Source organism: Salmo salar, chromosome ssa16 (genome assembly GCF_905237065.1).
Source record: "Salmo salar chromosome ssa16, Ssal_v3.1, whole genome shotgun sequence".
NCBI lineage: Eukaryota > Metazoa > Chordata > Actinopteri > Salmoniformes > Salmonidae > Salmo > Salmo salar.
Window position 1 is genome coordinate 67661837 of NC_059457.1, and position 17651 is coordinate 67679487.

The 17651-nt window shown below is 42.7% G+C and overlaps 2 protein-coding genes across 4 annotated transcripts; both read right to left on the bottom strand.

The window, feature by feature from the left end:
• Positions 1-232: 232 nt before the first annotated feature.
• On the bottom strand, positions 233-4765 carry LOC106574227 (uncharacterized protein C7orf57 homolog). 2 transcript variants are annotated; one of them, XM_014149919.2, is made up of 8 exons: positions 4671-4765; positions 4289-4355; positions 3640-3825; positions 3087-3174; positions 2661-2784; positions 2205-2293; positions 1867-1967; positions 233-1599 (listed from the first exon to the last, which is right to left on the bottom strand). In XM_014149919.2, the coding sequence occupies exons 1-8, from the start codon at positions 4731-4733 to the stop codon at positions 1544-1546; spliced, it is 774 nt and encodes a 257-aa protein (XP_014005394.1). In that variant the 5' UTR covers positions 4734-4765; the 3' UTR covers positions 233-1543. The 2 variants fall into 2 exon arrangements, with proteins under 2 accessions (XP_014005394.1, XP_014005393.1); XM_014149918.2 differs by having other exon boundaries at positions 1867-1991.
• Positions 4766-5273: 508 nt separating this feature from the next.
• Positions 5274-17048, bottom strand: LOC106574225 (four and a half LIM domains protein 2). 2 transcript variants are annotated; one of them, XM_014149916.2, is made up of 6 exons: positions 16807-17048; positions 12069-12256; positions 10672-10846; positions 8150-8319; positions 7339-7525; positions 5274-6245 (listed from the first exon to the last, which is right to left on the bottom strand). In XM_014149916.2, exons 2-6 carry the CDS (start codon positions 12222-12224, stop codon positions 6094-6096), a joined length of 840 nt encoding a protein of 279 aa, XP_014005391.1. In that variant the 5' UTR covers positions 12225-12256; positions 16807-17048; the 3' UTR covers positions 5274-6093. The 2 variants fall into 2 exon arrangements, with proteins under 2 accessions (XP_014005391.1, XP_014005392.1); XM_014149917.2 differs by having other exon boundaries at positions 16748-16902.
• Positions 17049-17651: the final 603 nt, after the last annotated feature.

The window sequence follows — 17651 nt, forward strand, 5'->3', positions numbered from 1 at the left end:
AATCAACAGATATAAGACATTTAAAGTGGTGTTTTTGCCAAATATATATTGAATGAAATGAATACGCTATCATATTTTATTGTTGTAATGTAATGAGCCATATGAATAGAATGAATTTGATTGCATATTATTTCTGTTCTATAATCTGTACGAAGCTATGTGATAGTTTTATACTGTTCTGACATTGTAGCTAATTACCACTTAATCAAGAAAGAGCACGGAGGGGTACATGCACATGCAAATGTATTTTAATGACATATTCACTCAAGAGCCTCAGTGCACTCATCACTTTGAGAAAGATGTGAGGATCACACATTGACTGTGTTAAAGTGGACCTCTCCACCAATGCAAAACTAGGGAAGATTATTACTGTGTATATTTACTGTGCTAAGTGGAAAATGTCTCCAAGCTACATGTACCTTCACATAGGGCTGGACGATATAGCGTGAATACTGGTATGGATCAACATGTCATCTAGGGAAAAAAATGTTTTTATTAAGTGTTAAATAACTGAACAGTTCAACAAATTGGACTACTTCATTGTCACTTTTGTCCTAGTTTGGTTGAGAATAAAACCGTCACGGAGAAAGCCTGTTATAATAACTTAGAACTCATTTGTTGCCATTCTAGTCTCATGCACTAATAATAAAACATATTTGAATCTTGTATTATTCAGAAACATAAAATACCGTCAAATACCACCGTTGTAAACTATAGTGATATAATGTTGGCCATATCGCCCAGCCCTAGCTTCACGTCAAAGCAAAATCATTTTTACTTCAGAGCAAACAATATCATTGCACAATATAATTGCCACTATTCCCTAAATATGTAGAATGAATTGACACCGCTGTTAGAACATCACAAAAGGTTTCTATCTATCTATGGAATCAATGGCCCCCATAACTTCATAACACTGAACCATATCCTGGTATGAGATAGGCTGGGACCTTGGCTGGGACCTTGGCTGGGAGGGCATCTCTTTAGAATAAAGCAGATTCATTGGCATTTCTGTCTTCCATTCCAAACCATGTCTGCCTTCCCATAACAAGTGAATCACTTAGCACCCATGTTTCCATGTTTTTTTGGCAGAGCTTTCCGGTCCTATTCAACACGAGAGCTGAAAAGCGTGAGCCACAAACGTCTCCTTTGTGTGTCCGTACAGTAGGCCTTGTTCACAAACTATCTTCACAGCACCGAAACCATTTTTTACACCACAAATAGAAACTCCAGTGTACAGTACTGTTTCATAGTCACACAATTCATCTTCCAACTCAACAACGATAATATAAACATGACAAGCATCAATAAGCCGTGTCGGTGTTCTGAGAACAACACTACACGGAGTCAAAAAACAAAACACAAATAAATAAATAAATTAACAGAGAAGGTACCGTTGCATAATTACAAAACATAACAGTCGGGATGTACAGTAATGAGAGAAAGTGTGTCACTCAGAGAGAGAGAGAGAGTGAATGGCAGGTGTGGGTGTGTGTATCCGCTGTTGTTTTCTACCCCAGATGGACCTCTTCTGTTCTCCTCCCTATTCCAGGTCTTCATCCTCAGGTGCGATGGTGCTCGTCTGTTCAGAGGTCACACCTGAAAGACAACACACACACGCACAGGTTGGTCATATGTAATAATGGTATACATTCAAAATGCATTAAATCCCGTAGCCAACCCTTATGAGTCATGTTTGGCATTAGTCCAGAATTTCCATATGGTATGAAATAAACACTTTATTTGTTTGATTAAAGGTTGTTTGATTTAGCAGAATAAACATATAGCGCTGCTGCTAATTCCTCCAAAAGTACTTGTCGAGGGAAAGTCTGTCGAAGACTATGAGGCAAAGTAAATCGGTCGTACTTGAGCAGTCATCCTCATTGGTGGACTTCTTCTCATCCTCTATGTAGCCAAAGCTCAGCAGCTTGGACATGCTCACGGGAGCAGTTTTCTTCTCAATGGACCTGTCCATAGTAAAATCACTTTGACTGAGAGGTTGGAAATTCAATGGTGTTAGTGGTTATGTTGAATTTAGAACTTCCAACATTACACAAATGATATATTACACCGGTTATAAAAGGTTATACAAACATATCACATACTTGTACACGCATATTTCAGCATGTTGGTATTATTAAGCGTGAAGTGAAATGGAATTACAGACTGAATAGTAGATGTGGAATACAGTGGCAGGCACTCACGTCTTCTTGTATTTGTTGATCTCCATATAACCCCCTTGGCTTAGAGACATGTTCTCCATTTGGCTGGACGCATCAGTGACTGTGGGGTTCTGCGCACAAGAATACAACCAGTTCAAACCAGTCGGTCAGGCCCAGTACAACAATACTCATTGTATGAAGTATACAAGCACATGGAACACTTCTAACAATGAAATGGAGGACCGAGTAAATAAATGGGTGAAGATATGATGACCACACCAAACTGGTTGGCAGTCAAACAAATGAAATGTTATTACAGTACACTGCTGAAAAACAAGGCAAAGAATTTCAACAGAAGTCCCCACCCAATCCCTTTCTGAGCGCAACGATGGAGTCAACTCAAGAGATGAACTGAGGAAAAAATAAAGGGAGGGGATGATGGTAAATGATAACAACTGTGTCAGTGATTATGGGGTTTGTTGGGGCCATTGAATTCACCTTCTCTTTATAGCTATCACTCTCCCTTTCCCAGGCTGAAATATCATCAGTACCGAAGGGAGCAGCTAGAGGTTGCCTTTTGCCGTATCCTTGACAATCATCAGGGGATGCTGCTTTACTTCCGCTGTAACGCACAAAACCATTGTAATACCCCTACATTGGCCACTACTTTGGCCAAGAGGCATCCATTTGAGAACCCTGGCTTGGACAACTAGAGATACACCACCACCAAGAGTCAAGATGTAACTTCCCATTCTAAACATTACCCGTTCATCTGTTTTCAAGACCCATACAGACATGACATGATGCAGAACGTTTTGTTAGGCCTGACATATTGTTCCATGATCCCACTTTAGGGAAGGAGACATTCCAATAATATTTTAATCAAACGGAGCCAACGAACCAACAAGGGGGCGGGGTTCTTACCGCTGAGATTCAGCTGAGAACCAATCAGGTGAGTTGTAGGATTTATTCGGCCTAGCCTCCTCCTTGTTGTCCTCATGCCACAGTAAACCTGTGGAGGACACATAACACGAGGTTTTTAAAAGTAGGAACATGACTAAACATGAATCCCTGTCTTTTGAAAAGCAGTCTTTTCATTTCCTCTGGGAATTCAACACCTCTCCCCTATTTGACCTAGATATTTTTGGGTGTATGTTTTGATATGTAGGCTATGTACATAGTTGTGTCCTTGAGCTGTTTTTGTCTATTAATGTCATGTATTATGTCATGTTTCATGTGGACCCCAGGAAGAGCAGCTGCGGCTTTCGCAACAGCTAATGGGGATCCTAATAATATACCAAATACCAAATGAGTTGAGCATGATATACAGAGCAATTCACTATAATTTGAACTAGCTAATATTATTACAGACACACTAATCTGTGTCCAAAGAGTCCATAGTAATGAGCATGTACTAAAGTGTAAAGCATGTATCTACTGTAAAGCAGCACAAAGCTATGTCACAAAACACTGTTACCCTTCTGTCCCCCTCCTTTGGCAAGTTTGACATAGTCGGAGTCAGAGTCGAATATTCCTACACGCCTTCCGCTGGTCCTGGCCTCAGGAGCACCCTCAGTGGCTTCCTGGCACAGCCCGGGGATCTGGGAAGTGGGTCCCGTAACACCGTTGGAGGGGGCTTGGCCTGGATAGCCTGTCTTCACGCCTGTAATAAAATGATTAGGTTTTGAATGGGTGTTGTCACCAGCACTCAAGCCTGCATTTACAGGCAGATGATGTAACTGCCCTGGCTGGCTAGAGAATTCATGGCCTAGATGTAAAAGCTATATTGAGTGATATACTGTAGCCTCCCTGTATGTAAGCATATGAAAGCCTCTGCTAATGTCTCGAAATTCGCTGCAAGCGAGGTAGCTAGTGCACTTTCCCCTGCAACCAGAAGGTAACTGGTTCAAGCACCACCTCAGCCATTCCTCAATCGCTACATTTGGTGGAAGCAGAGGGATAAATCCACACTCCCTCGGATCTTTTTAGAAATACTCTGCTTAGAGGTCTGGCCCTTTATGGCACATGAGAGTTTGCTTAAATGCAAGGATACTGTATTAGTTGGCTCAGACGTCCAGTTAACTGACTACAGCCAGAGGCTAGAATACGTTAGCAAGCTAGCTTACCACCAGGCTTGGTCCGTCTGTGGTTGGGAGCAGCACACATTTTGGCTGATGATGATTCCAGAATTAGCTGACGGGGTATAATAAAAAGACAAGATAGTTGCAACGTCAGTTAAATATGCAAGATAAACTATGCTAACAGCTCTCGCTATATGTAAACCACACGACAATCGGGTATCCCCGTTTCAGACACAGAGGGGAGAGGCACACAACCTTTGTTCAATGCTAGTTAGTGGGATAGCATCCTTTAGCTAGCTAGCTAGCTTTACACAAAAGCCATCAAACGTGCACGACTAGCTAACAGGTTATCATATCATGTTGGTAATCGCACATATAGTAATGCAATGTTCAGAGAGGAATTGTAGGTTTAGAAAAGCTAGCTTACACAATTCGTGTGCCGGTGAGAGTGGAGTCCTCGATATGGATGGTTAGCTAATGCGGTTAGCATTTCCTGTTGCACATTCCATGTACATCCGGTCATGTGGTTGTATTTATTATTTATAAAGAAAACACCCAAAACAGAAATATCCTACCAATATACATTACACATTTACACACAATTATTTATATTACAGTTACAATAAACCAAAACGTTTAAATAGATTGACTTCAATTAGGAGACGTTGGATTTGTAATAGTGTAAATTATTAGAATTTTTATTTATTACAGAAAATTGCAATTTCTTCACTCAAAACCAGCGCCTTACATCTGTACGAGACCATGGACAGCAACCCTGAACAAGCAACAGCATCACCCTGAAACTTTTCAGCACCATGGACAGCTCATTCTACAACCCCACCAGAAATCACATCGTCCCGACCCAGAACAAGACATTTGAGAGATTGATGTACTGGAGGCAGAAATTAGTGATTTCCCCTTAGATAGGTCAGCTGCAAAGTCAAAATGAATTTTATTGTAAAAATTAATGAGAACAAAAATTTGCTTCTTTGGTCGTGATTTAAGGTTAGGGTTAGGCATGAGGGGTTAATTACTTTGTGGCTGTGCCAGCTAGTGACCACTCTGCAGAGCTGCCTCCAGAACAACATTCATTAAGAAAAACGCTAACCTGCAGCCAACACCAGGACAGATCCAGGCCCAGACCCTAGCCCTTAGGCACTAATGTTCACATCCCATACCTCCTTTATGTGGTTTTGAGTGTTCGAGACTCCAAGAGTCCATTTCCCCCAAGGGGTGTTTGTATCGCTAGATGGAGTCAGAGGTAAGCCATTCATGGGGGTTGTAGGTGTGCTTCCCAAATGCCACCCTATTCATTATATAGTGCACTACTTTTGACAAGAGCCCATGGGATTTATTGTTGTCTTTATAGATTTGGAACAAAATCAAATGTCAGAATGATCATTCTATCAACTAATTGCGTTTTAAATACTTTATTTCACATTTAGAGTGCAGGTACATGTCATGTTCTCGTTAGATTTCACTGCTATAATGAAAAGTACAACTCCTTTTATAGTTATGTGTCACGGATGATTATCCTAACATATACAACATAATACAATAGTTAAACGTTTCAATGGTAACAAACCACAGACAAAGTTGTTATTTTGTTTAAAATACATCAAAATGATATCTCTTTCTAAGAATCTAATGCAATTTGTGCTCAATTCATCAGACAACATACTGTATCAATCTGAGGCCAGTGCATGCAGAAAGCCCTTTGGGTTAGCCTGAAATGTGTATTATTGAATAAATATATAATTATAATAAATGAAATGTTAGTAGGAGTAGGCCTATATTCTCTTGCATCTTTGCCTTCTCTGGCTTTGACGCTCCCTCCTGGCACACAGCTTTTAGACGTATTTGCCACACTCGGGACACATGATCTCATCGCGGGCCGTCAGAAAGCCCCTTCCCACCAGGGAGATGGAGCACTTCTTGCAGTTGAAGCAGTTGTTGTGCCACTGACGGTCTTCAAACGAGATGTACTTGCTGCCACCCAGACCTGCACAAGCAAGACAAGACAGGCACAGAGAGGGAGGGATGGAGAAAGATGTGAGCGTGGGAACACTGTCCGGCGCACTTATAAATTACTCCGGATCACTAAAGTAATAATACTCTAATAGATAGTGAGTAAGTACATTTTTCTGGAAGGAATTCAAAAGCCATGAGCTGAGTGCCATGTCTCTATTACAACAGATAAATAGATCACCTGACTAGTTAATATGTAACCTCACTGTAAGTAAGGAACCTTGAGTTGGGGTCGTTACTACGGAATGTTTTGAATAGGAGTGAATAGAAGTGGAGAGTATGGAGTGAAAGGATAAGGAACCAGAGTATTTCAGGCAGGTTTTTTTTGTCACATGGTAAGGAAAAATTCCTGGTCCTAGTGACACTTTATGTGTCACTAGGGTGTGCAAAACCTTTCTAATATTGAGTTGCAGCCCTTTTGCCCTCAGAACAGTCTCAATTCGTCAGGGCATGGACTCTACAAGGTGTCAAAAGCATTCCACGTAGATGTTGGCCTATGTTGACTCCAATGCTTCCCATAGTTGTGTCAAGTTGGCTGGATGTCCTTTGGGTGGTGGACCATTCTTGATACACACAGGAAACTGTTGGGCGTGAAAACCCCAGCAGCGTTGCAGTTCATGACACACTCACACCCGAGCAACTGGCACCTACTACCATACCCTGTTCAAAGGCACTTAAATCTTTTGTCTTGCCCATTCACTCTCTGAATGGCACACATACACAATCCATGTCTCAAGGATTACAAATCCTTCTTTAATTTGTCTCCTCCCCTTCCTGTACACTGATTGAAGTGGATTTAACAGGTGACACCAATAAGGGATCATAGCATTCGCCTGGATTCATCTGGTCAGTCTGTCATGGAAAGAGCAGGTGTTTTGTACACTCAGTGTATAGTTAACTAATCATACGGGGTAAATCCTAACTTCCACTTCTGTTGAACTTTCACTTAGTCTCCCATTGACATCCATACATGACTAAGTGAATATTTGACTTCAGTGGATGTTATGATTGGCTCCAGAGACTACAGGTATGTGCGAGGATGAGCCAATGTGAGTAATCATACATACCACTGATAGGGGTGGTGCAGGTGGCACACTTCTTGGCATACAGGTTGCAGAAGCAGTTCAGGCAGTAGGCCAAGTCGTCCCGAGAGGTGAACCGCTGGCCAGACAGCTGCTGCTTACAACCGGTGCACAGGAAGCAGTCCTTATGCCACGGCTGATCGCGATAGGTCACCCCGCCTGTGGTGATTGGCTACAGTAGACAGAAACAGGAAGTGACAAGCTCAACCACCAATCAATAATTAGGTAACATCTATACCTGTGAAGGTATTTGACCATGGGAAAAAGAAGTACTGCATAATGCAGGTTCAACTGAATTGAGGTGCACTTCTATTCATCACAAGCTTTGTTTTGTGTGCACAAGGAACCAGTTTTAAATGCTGACAAAGAATGGTAATAAATGTGAATCTGGAGAGGAGCAATCCATTTTAACCCAGAACTCTCCAAAAGCATACATTCGGATGCAGTACACTCCATTTAAGCCCACTCCAGTGGGTTATATAGGGCTCCCGAGTGGCACAGCAGTGTAAGGCACTATGTCTCAGTGCTAGAGGCATCACTACATACACCCTGCTTCAAATCCAGACTGTGTCACAACCGGCTGTGATTGGGAGTCCCACAGGGCGGCGCACAATTGGACCAGAGTCGTCCGGGTTTGGCCGGTGTAGGTAGTCTTTGTAAATAAGAGTTTGTTCTTAACAGACTTGCCTAGTTAAAAAAAGGTTAAATGTAAAAACAAATAATAATTATAATTATAATAATAATAATAAATAATAATATATATATATATATATATATATATATATATATATACTACCTTCTTGCATTGGATACACTGCATGGCAAACTGCTTCTCGTAACAGGGCACGCAGTAGTTACTGTTGTCCTTATGGATGAAGTTCTTGGTGCCGATTGGCTGCTGGCAGTGCTGGCAAGTGAAGCAGGTCTCATGCCAGCTGTTGCCCTTATGCTCCATCTTCTTGGAGCCTGCAAACGAGATAGGAGAAAAAGAAGGAGAGAGAGAAAGGGGATGAAGCGGAGAGGGTGAAGAGCAGAGAGATAGAGAGGGGGGAGAGAGAGGGAGTGAGAGAGAGAGGAAGTGTGTGAGTGAGAGAGATAGAGAGAGAGAGAGAGAGAGGGGGGAAGTGAGAGAGAGAGAGAGAGAGAGAGAGAGAGAGAGAGAGAGAGAGAGAGAGAGAGAGAGAGAGAGAGAGAGAGTGAGAGAGAGAGAGAGAGAGAGAGAGAGAGAGTAGGTGAGAGAGAGAGAGAGAGAGAGAGAGAGATACAGTTGAAGTCAGAAGTTTACATACACCTTAGCCAAATACATTTAAACTCAGTTTTTCACAATTCCTGACATTTAATCCTAGTAATAATTCCATGTCTTAGGTCAGTTAGGATCACCACTTTATTTTAAGAATGTGAAATGTCAGAATAATAGTAGAGAGAATGATTTATTTCAGCTTTTATTTCTTTCATCACATTCCCAGTGGGTCAGAAGTTTACATACACTCAATTAGTATTTGGTAGCATTGCCTTCAAATTGTTTATCTTGGGTCAAATGTTTTGGGTAGCCTTCCACAAGCTTTCCACAATAAGTTGGGTGAATTTTGGCCCATTCCTTCTGACAGAGCTGGTGTAACTGAGTCAGGTTTGTAGGCCTCCTTGCTCGCACACGCTTTTTCAGTTCTGCCCACACATTTTCTATGAGATTGAGGTCAGGGCTTTGTGATGGCCACTCCAATACCTTCACTTTGTTGTCCTTAAGCCATTTTGCCACAACTTTGGAAGTATGCTTGGGGTCATTGTCCATTTGGAAGACCCATTTGCGACCAAGCTTTAACTTCCTGACTGATGTCTTTAGATGTTGCTTCAATATATCCACATAATATTCCTCCCTCATGATGCCATCTATTTTGTGAAGTGCACCAGACCCTCCTGCAGCAAAGCACCCCCACAACATGATGCTGCCACCCCCGTGCTTCACGGTTGGGATGGTGTTCTTTGGCTTGCAAGCCTCCACCTTTTTCCTCAACACAACAATGGCCATTATAGCCAAACAGTTCTATTTTTGTTTCATCAGACCGGAGGACATTTCTCCAAAAAGTACAATCTTTGTCCCCATGTGCAGTTGCAAACTGTAGTCTGGCTTTTTTATCGCGGTTTTGGAGCAGTGACTTCTTCCTTGCTGAGCAGCCTTTCAGGTTATGTCGATATAGGACTCGTTTTACTGTGGATATAGATACTTAGTTAGTTTCCTCCAGCATCTTCACAAGGTCCTTTGCTGTTGTTCCGGGATTGATTTGCACTTTTCACACCAAAGTACATTCATCTCTAGGAGACAGAACGTGTCTCCTTCCTGAGTGGTATAACAGCTGTGTGGTCTCATGGTGTTTATACCTGCGTACTATTGTTTGTACAGATGAACGTGGTACCTTCAGGCATTTTGAAATTGCTCCCAAGGATGAACCAAACTTGTGGAGGTCTACAATTTTTTTGTCTGAGGTCTTGGCTGATTTCTTTTGATTTTCCCATGATGTCAAGCAAAGAGGCACTGAGTTTGAAGGTAGGCCTTGAAATACATCCACAGGTACAACTCCAATTGACTCAAATGATGTCAATTAGCCCATCATAAGCTTCTAAAGCCATGACATCATTTTCTGGAATTTTCAAAGCTGTTTAAAGGCACAGTCAACTTAGTGTATGTAAACTTCCGACCCACTGGAATTGTGATAAGTGAAATAATCTGTCTATAAACAACTGTTGGAAAAATTATTTGTATCATGCACAAAGTAGATGTCCTAACCGACTTGCCAAAACTATAGTTTGTTAACAAGAAATTTGTGGAGTGGTTGAAAAACTAGTTTTAATGACTCCAATCAAAGTGTATGTAAACTTCCAACTTCAACTGTAGACATAATAATATAATTGAGATCAGAAAGACAGGAAAATCAGGTTACACACGGACTGATCTTCCAATGTGACACATTGAATAATGATACCAGTAGTGGTACGTGAGCTGGCTCCACCAAACTATGACAGATCCATCCACTGTCCCGTTTGACTGCTGCAACCACATCATTCATTACACAAACTCCTAACACAGGTCCTAGGAGGTGGAAACTTGGCATCCATGATTGCACCAAATAGACTTGCTAGTAGCCAAATCCCACTCAAACCTCAACTCTGTTAGATGTCTGGCAAATCTGTCAACTCTTTCCCCTTCAGTAGTGTCCTTACCAGTACCAGTAGATTGTGTACTGGCCAAATCAATCTGAAAGCCCCATTCACTGACCCCCCCCATTCCCCCCATCCCCTCTGTCAGGCCAGACATTGCCTTACCTGGCATGATGGTCTTCTTGCACTCATGGCACTTGGAGGAGTACTCGTTGGAGTAGCACTCGGTGCAGATCAGCTGGTCGTCCTTGGTGGAGAAGGGCTTGTCCACCAGGGAGCGGCTACACTTGAAGCAGTGGAAGCAGTCGTCATGCCAGTGGCGGTCCTTGTAGGACAGGTCCTGAAGAAGGAGGACGGGACAGAGAGCCAGGGTCAGGTGTATCTCCATTCACCTCGTTGCCTCCTTTTCTGGGATAATGGACATCGGCGTTTTGACTGAATCTAAGGCCCACCAGTCTGTTAAGATTACCACACACTGTGTTCTAGTGGTCTGTCATGGCAGTGACCTCAACTCAACTCCTATTTGCTGGAGGCCTTGGTGACAATGGATGTGTGACAATATGTGCCTAATTAGCTACCAATTTAGATGAATGACTGAATAATGAGATGGGAGCAGGGGTGGCAATCACAGCTATGGGTTAGATAAACTGAAAGAGGCCTAGGACGGATGACTGACTAGCTGCTATAGGGGACAGGGACATTCGGCACAGATGAGCCCCCCTCCAGGCCGATCCAGGCGGAGTGACAGTCATCTCATCTGTGACACTAATGACCATGTAAAGTGACACAAATTGCTGAAAAAACGCAAGGCACGAATGCGATCTAGGAAGCCACAAGTTTCAAGTTTCATGTTCTATTAGTCGTATGTACAGGATACACGTGGTGTTGACTGTCCAACGAAATGCTTACCTGCAGGTTCCTTCATGCAACAACGACAAGAAATAATAAAAGATAGGAATATGAACATAAAGTAAATGGCAGTAGAAGAGAATAAACATTATATAAGTACAAATCAGGAAGGCACAATTTATAGTCCAATATTTACACGTGTATTATGGAAGGGGGGGATTCGGGGGCAAGTGTTCAAATGGTGTAGTACTAAGCAGTCATAATGAGAGTCTGGTAGCAGCAGTTGTGATATGTGTGTAGCTTGAAAATATATGTGTGTGTGTGTGTGTGTGTGTGTGTGTGTGTGTGTGTGTGTGTGTGTGTGTGTGTGTGTGTGTGTGTGTGTGTGTGTGTGTGTGTGTGTGTGTGTGTGTGTGTGTGTGTGTATATCTGTGTGGGTGCGTGTGTGCATGAGTGAGTGCATGTGTGCTAAGGTGCTGAGAATCAGTGCATAGTGGTATGGCCTGTGTCCCTCTAGGTCAATGACTGTGCCTGGGTCTGGGTTATTTGTGTTTTAATTCCATCCACTCCTGTTCTAATTCTAAGTTCTGTTTAACACCTGGGTAATAGAAATGAAGTGAATACTAGTAGGAAGGAATACAACCTATCACGGTACAGCGAATTTGGGTACTGGTAAACTCTACACCACCACATTCAGGAAGTGGACCACCTACCCTGCTGCTGCAGCCAATGGACTTCTTGCACTCTTCACAGGAGTTAGAGTAAAGGTTCTCGTAGCACTTCACACAGAAGGGGTTCTCTTCCCTGAGCACATACTTCCTCCCAAACAGGGACTCCTTGCAGTAATGGCAGTCGTAGCGTTCCGCCATTTTGGATCAAATCTCTCCCTTTGCTTTCTTGCCTGTAAAAGAGGACATAAACATTTAGAGACACCCAGTTTCTTCAATGGGAGACTGAGTGGAAATGTGACTTATATTGAAGTTTTTCCCCTGAGTGAAAAATTGGTTTCAGTGTTACATGATTCTTCCATTTTTTTAACTTTCGTTTATTTAGTAAATATTTTCTTAACTATATTTTCTTAAAACTGCATTGCTGGTTAAGTTCTTGTAGGTAAGCATTTCACGGTAATGCTTACCTGTTGTATTCAGCGCACATATCAAATCAAATTATATTTGATTTTGATCAACATGTGATGTATTTTAACAGGGGATTGGTCTCAATAACCATGAGACCACAAGGGCAATGTGATGTGATGACATAATGCACTAGACTACGGCATATAAGGCTTACTAATGTACTAACGTAGCTGAAATAAAAGTATCTCTGTGGTTCAATCAACGGACCAAAATTCAAGTCACCATGAGAACTTGGAGAACGAAGTCTGCGAGAGTAAATTGGTTACGCAATCAGCCGCTTTGGTGAGCTATCGCATCAGCTGAGGACACAGCTGTTAGTGTAAGAGCTTCAAATTTAAAGTTGTAGAATGTTGTAATCAGCCAGAAATGTAAATAGTTCTCACTGGGCACACACTGGTTCAATGAAATGACGTTGAACCAATATGGAATAGACGTTGAATTGACATCTGTGCCTGGTGGGTTGCCTGAAATGCTAATTGTATCAATGTATCAATGAATACTTATTTAAATGCTAGGTGTACTCATACGGTTGAGTTTTAAATCATGCATTTGATCCAAAAATCCTAGCTGGTGTACGGTAAGAACAATACACAACAATGTATGCCTATGCTAGTAAAACACAATGTGTAGCTCTGGGATACAGTGGAAAGACGACTCAAGCCTCTAAAGATGGAGGAGAGAGAACGGGTGGCATGCTGTGCCAAAGTCTGCTCTGGGCCCCGCAGCTGTCCTCTGTCTCCCCATTCAGCCCTGGTTAACCCCTGGCTAACCCCTGGCTAACCCCTGGCTATCCCGCTCATGATCCTTTGTGGGGCAGGAAGTCCGCAGTGAGTTCCACTGTGTCCCCCTCTCCGTCCTGGACAGACAGCCAGACGCCTTGCATAGATCATAGAGTTAGAATGACCTTTGAGGGGGCAGTCTGTGGCAATCTGTGGTCCGCGGGACTTTTTAGTAAGTCTATTTCTATGGGGTAGACGCCACAGGAGGTTGGTGGCACCTTAATTGGGGAGGACGGGCTTGTGGTAATGGCTGGAGCGGAATGAGTGGAATGGAGTAAAATACACCAAACATGGTTTGATGCCATTCCATTCGCTCCGTTCCAGTCATCCCCTCAGCAGCCTCCTGTGGTAGCCACCCAGTGGTCCACAATACAACACTGCAGAGAAGCAGAGTTTGAAGTAATTGACAATGAGGTATGTAGTGATGCATTTCATTGCGTATCTCTTTCTTATAATAGGGAGACTTCATTCCACAGGTTGTTTCTGGCAGAGGTTTACGACAACAGTGGATATTTCTAGGCCTCTCTCCCTCTTTGCCTCCCCTGTCTTCCTCCTCCCTCCGTTTTGGAATGGACTCGGATGATCCACGATCTCAGGATGACAAGATGAAGTATTTGGAGCATCTGTTGGCAGGGGCAGGGAGGCGGTGTGCTGGCGTTGATGTCCATGACTCAATAAGAGGAGTTTGGAACAGAGCTACACACCTCCTCCTCCTCCTCCTCCTCCTTCTCCTCCACACACCACAACACTCAACATAACTCCTTCTCCTCCACACACACCACAACACTCAACATAACTCCTTCTCCTCCACACACACCACAACACTCAACATAACTCCTTCTCCTCCACACACACCACAACACTCAACATAACTCCTTCTCCTCCACACACACCACAACACTCAACGTAACTCGTCCACCTCCACAAATGGAATTGAGTGATTTTGTGATCCCTACTGTAAATAGAGACACGCACTTCACAAATACTAGGTTCCACAGAAATAATTATGGTTGATTTGCAGGTTAATTTGATCTGTCAAGGACAACTGAAAAACTTTGAAGTCTCAAGAAATAGGCTAATTCAATTAAACCTGCATTGCAGACTTTATTCACCAGCACACTGACATACTTCCTCCCCCCTGTAGTCTAGAAAAATCTGAATAGTGTTGGGTATAAGACACAGATAGATCTCTGTCACGATGTGTAGATACTTCCAATTTTCAGAATAAGACATGAGCGTAGTTGTGACACACTGTCACATGCAGTAGCCTATAACAATCCAAATCTAATTTCAGTTGACTTCCTGTCCCATTTCCCTACCACAACAAAGACCTCAATTCATCCATTCCCAAATCAGAGTCATGCTCAAAACCTTTGGTAGGAGTTAGCAGTAGTTCAGACCCTTTTACTACAGTACATGTGTCACACCCTGACAGTAGAGATCCTTATTATTCTCTATGTTTGGTTAGGTCAGGGTGTGGCTCGGGTAGGGACGTCTATGTTTTTTGTTTCTTTGTTTTTGGGCTGAGTGTGGTTCCCAATCAGAGGCAGCTGTCTATCGTTGTCTCTGATTGGGAATCATACTTAGGCAGCCTGTTTTCCACCTGCGTTTGTGGGAGGTTATTTTCTGTTTAGCATTCTGAGCCTGACGGAACTGTTCGCTTTCGTTTTGTTGTTTTTGGTTATTCTTGTTTGAGTGTTTCTTGAAATAAATTATCACGAACACTTACCACGCTGCGCTTTGGTCCACTTCTCCTTCTTATGACGTGCGTTACAACATGGATTCATACATTAAGCCCAACGAGGTCTCATTTCCCCTCAATCTCCTGTCTAATTCAAGGTCTACAATGGATCTCTATTATTATAATTATACTGCAACAGACCAAATATTGGTCCCTGGACCACAATTTGTTGCTTTAGCCATAATTTCATTGCAGGGCCATAGTCTTACCAGCCACACAAATTGTCACGACACTACCATGACACCATGGCTAATAAAAGATCATGATGAGTGACTCCAGGGCCCCTACCATGGAGGGGCATCCCCACTCCAAAAACGTGGCCCTTCAGGCAACTGCCCAGCCCACCCAAACCTCCATCTCATTTCATCCAGCCACACCGCACTGATTCCTGTATTCAGCCGCTCTTCGTTTTCAAAGACTACTTACTGTTCAGCGTTCAGTGCATCTCGCAAATCCACCACATGAAAAAATGCCACATGCTTCTCTTAAGAGTCTTTAGAAAAACAGAACCGAATGAATTGATCGATGGACACCCTGAACAGAATACATTGAGATCCAGACAAAGAGGACCCTCCATATTGCTTCATCGTAGCAAGTCAATATTTTTGCAAAAGAGCATACATTCCAGGCCTATTTGGAGTACAATCTAAGATCTAAGAATTTGCCAAAGAGGTTTGAGAGGTTGTGACCTGGACACTCTAATGAACTTGTCCTCTTGCTCAGTTGTGCACCTGGACCTCCCACTCCTCTTTCTATTCTGGTTTGAGCCAGTTTGCACTGTTCTGTGAAGGGAGTAGTACACAGCGTTGTACAAGATTTTCAGTTTCTTGGCAATTTCTCGCATGGAATAGCCTTAATTTCTCAGAACAAGAATAGACTGATGAGTTTCAGAAGAAAGTTATTTCTTTCTGGACATTTTGAGCCTGTAATCGAACCCACAAATGCTGATGCTCCAGATACTCAACTAGTCTAAAGAAGGACAGTTTTATTGCTTCTTTAATCCGGACAACAGTTTTCAGCTGTGCTAACATAATTGCAAAGGGGTTTTCTAATGATCAATTAGCCTTTTAAAATGATAAACTTGGATTAGCTAACACAACGTGCCATTGGAACACAGGAGTGATGGTTGCTGATAATGGGCCTCTGTGCGCCTATGTAGATATTCCATTAAAAATCAGCCGTTTCCAGCTACAATACTCATTTACAACATTAACAATGTCTAAACTGTATTTCTGATCAATTTGATGTTATTTTAATGGACAAAAAAATTGCTTTTCTTTCAAAAACAAGGACATTTCTATGTGACCCCAAACTTTTGAATGGTAGTGTATATTCCACGTTGGTTCCAAGTAACTTCATTGAAATTGCGTGGAAACAACGTTGATTCAACCAGTGTGTGCCCAGTGGGTAGTTACCGATAGCTATTGACAGCTGTATTTATCAAAGTATTTGAAACTAATCTGAAACAAACATCAACCACCTAATTCCAAAATAAAAGGATGAGAGGGTTAGCTCTAAAGCATCACAAAGATTCACAAATCCAAAAAGCTAATTTGCTGCCAAAGAGAACAAGCTCTAGCCTGAAAAAAAGCATTGGCAGCTCAGCCTCAGCTGTGTGAGTGGCTGCAAGTTAACAAGTGAGGTGAAGAGCAGTGGAACAGACAGAAATCAACAAACGGATGTCTAGAACAACCAAAGGAAGTGTAAAAAAAGAGAGTAGACCAGTAGTCAGTTACCAGAACAGTGGACCACAGCCGGAGTAGAGAGAGAAGTGTCCGGAGAAGTGTTCTCCTACCTGTGAGTGCGGCAGCCTCAGCCTGTGTGCCTCTTGCTAGAGGAGTCAGAGCAGACCGAGAGTTGAGGGAGAAGACCAGTCCTAGTCTCTGCTTGATTGGTTTAAGAGCAGCAGTACCCGGGGACTGGGCAGTGGGGTGACTGGGGTGGGCCGGACCACTTGATCTGAGGCTATAAATATAACGTAACTACTGAGCTACACTGGAGCCAGAACTTTACATCTCCCCACCATCAGACAAACAGTGGCCTTTTATGGCTTCACTGTATATTATAGAGAGAATACTGTCACACAGATACACAGGCATGCCCACACAATCACACATGCAGTCACAAATGCAAATTCTTATACCTGATCTACCATCCCTCTCCATGCCATGGACAATTATTTGAGTTTTAAAAAAAATGTTATGAAGAAAAATGGCTGCTACATAAAACGCAACAGGTCTAAAGAGAAATATAATGTTCATCTGTGGCCTCTGGAAAAAGGATTTGTGTTCCGCTCCTGTTACTCACACTCCACTCCAGGAGAGGTTTGATATCCCCAATGGACACAGTGGCCCTGACAGACAGACTGGAACAGCTTAACATGACCTCAAGAGGCCTCCTGTCGACCTGCGTCTAATATTCTTGAAGAGGACATTACTGATTATTCTTGGTTCCCCGAGGAAAACAAAACCACACGCAACAGAGCTATGTGAGTTCACCATGTCATGGGAATCAGGTTGAGCTGAGGAGGGTCTTCAACTCCAGTCCTGGGAGGCTACAGGATGTAAACAGGCTGACGTTCAGCCAGCCCAGTACTAACCAAACGTATTCAAATAGCCAAGGTCCAGACTGACTACCATG

Bases quoted from the DNA above. Each gene is read 5' to 3' on its own strand.
- LOC106574227 (XM_014149918.2), bottom strand. From the start codon at position 4,733: ATGCTAACCGCATTAGCTAACCATCCATATCGAGGACTCCACTCTCAC. The intron at 4,356-4,670 runs GTAAGCTAGCTT...ATACCCCGTCAG, and splicing joins CTCACCGGCACACGAATTGT to CTAATTCTGGAATCATCATC. The intron at 2,785-3,086 runs GTAAGAACCCCG...TGTGCGTTACAG, and splicing joins TTCTCAGCTGAATCTCAGCG to CGGAAGTAAAGCAGCATCCC.
- LOC106574225 (XM_014149916.2), bottom strand. From the start codon at position 12,224: ATGGCGGAACGCTACGACTGCCATTACTGCAAGGAGTCCCTGTTTGGG. The intron at 7,526-8,149 runs GTAGTATATATA...TGTCTACTGTAG, and splicing joins AGTGTATCCAATGCAAGAAG to CCAATCACCACAGGCGGGGT. The intron at 6,246-7,338 runs GTATGTATGATT...TTGCTTGTGCAG, and splicing joins CTGCACCACCCCTATCAGTG to GTCTGGGTGGCAGCAAGTAC.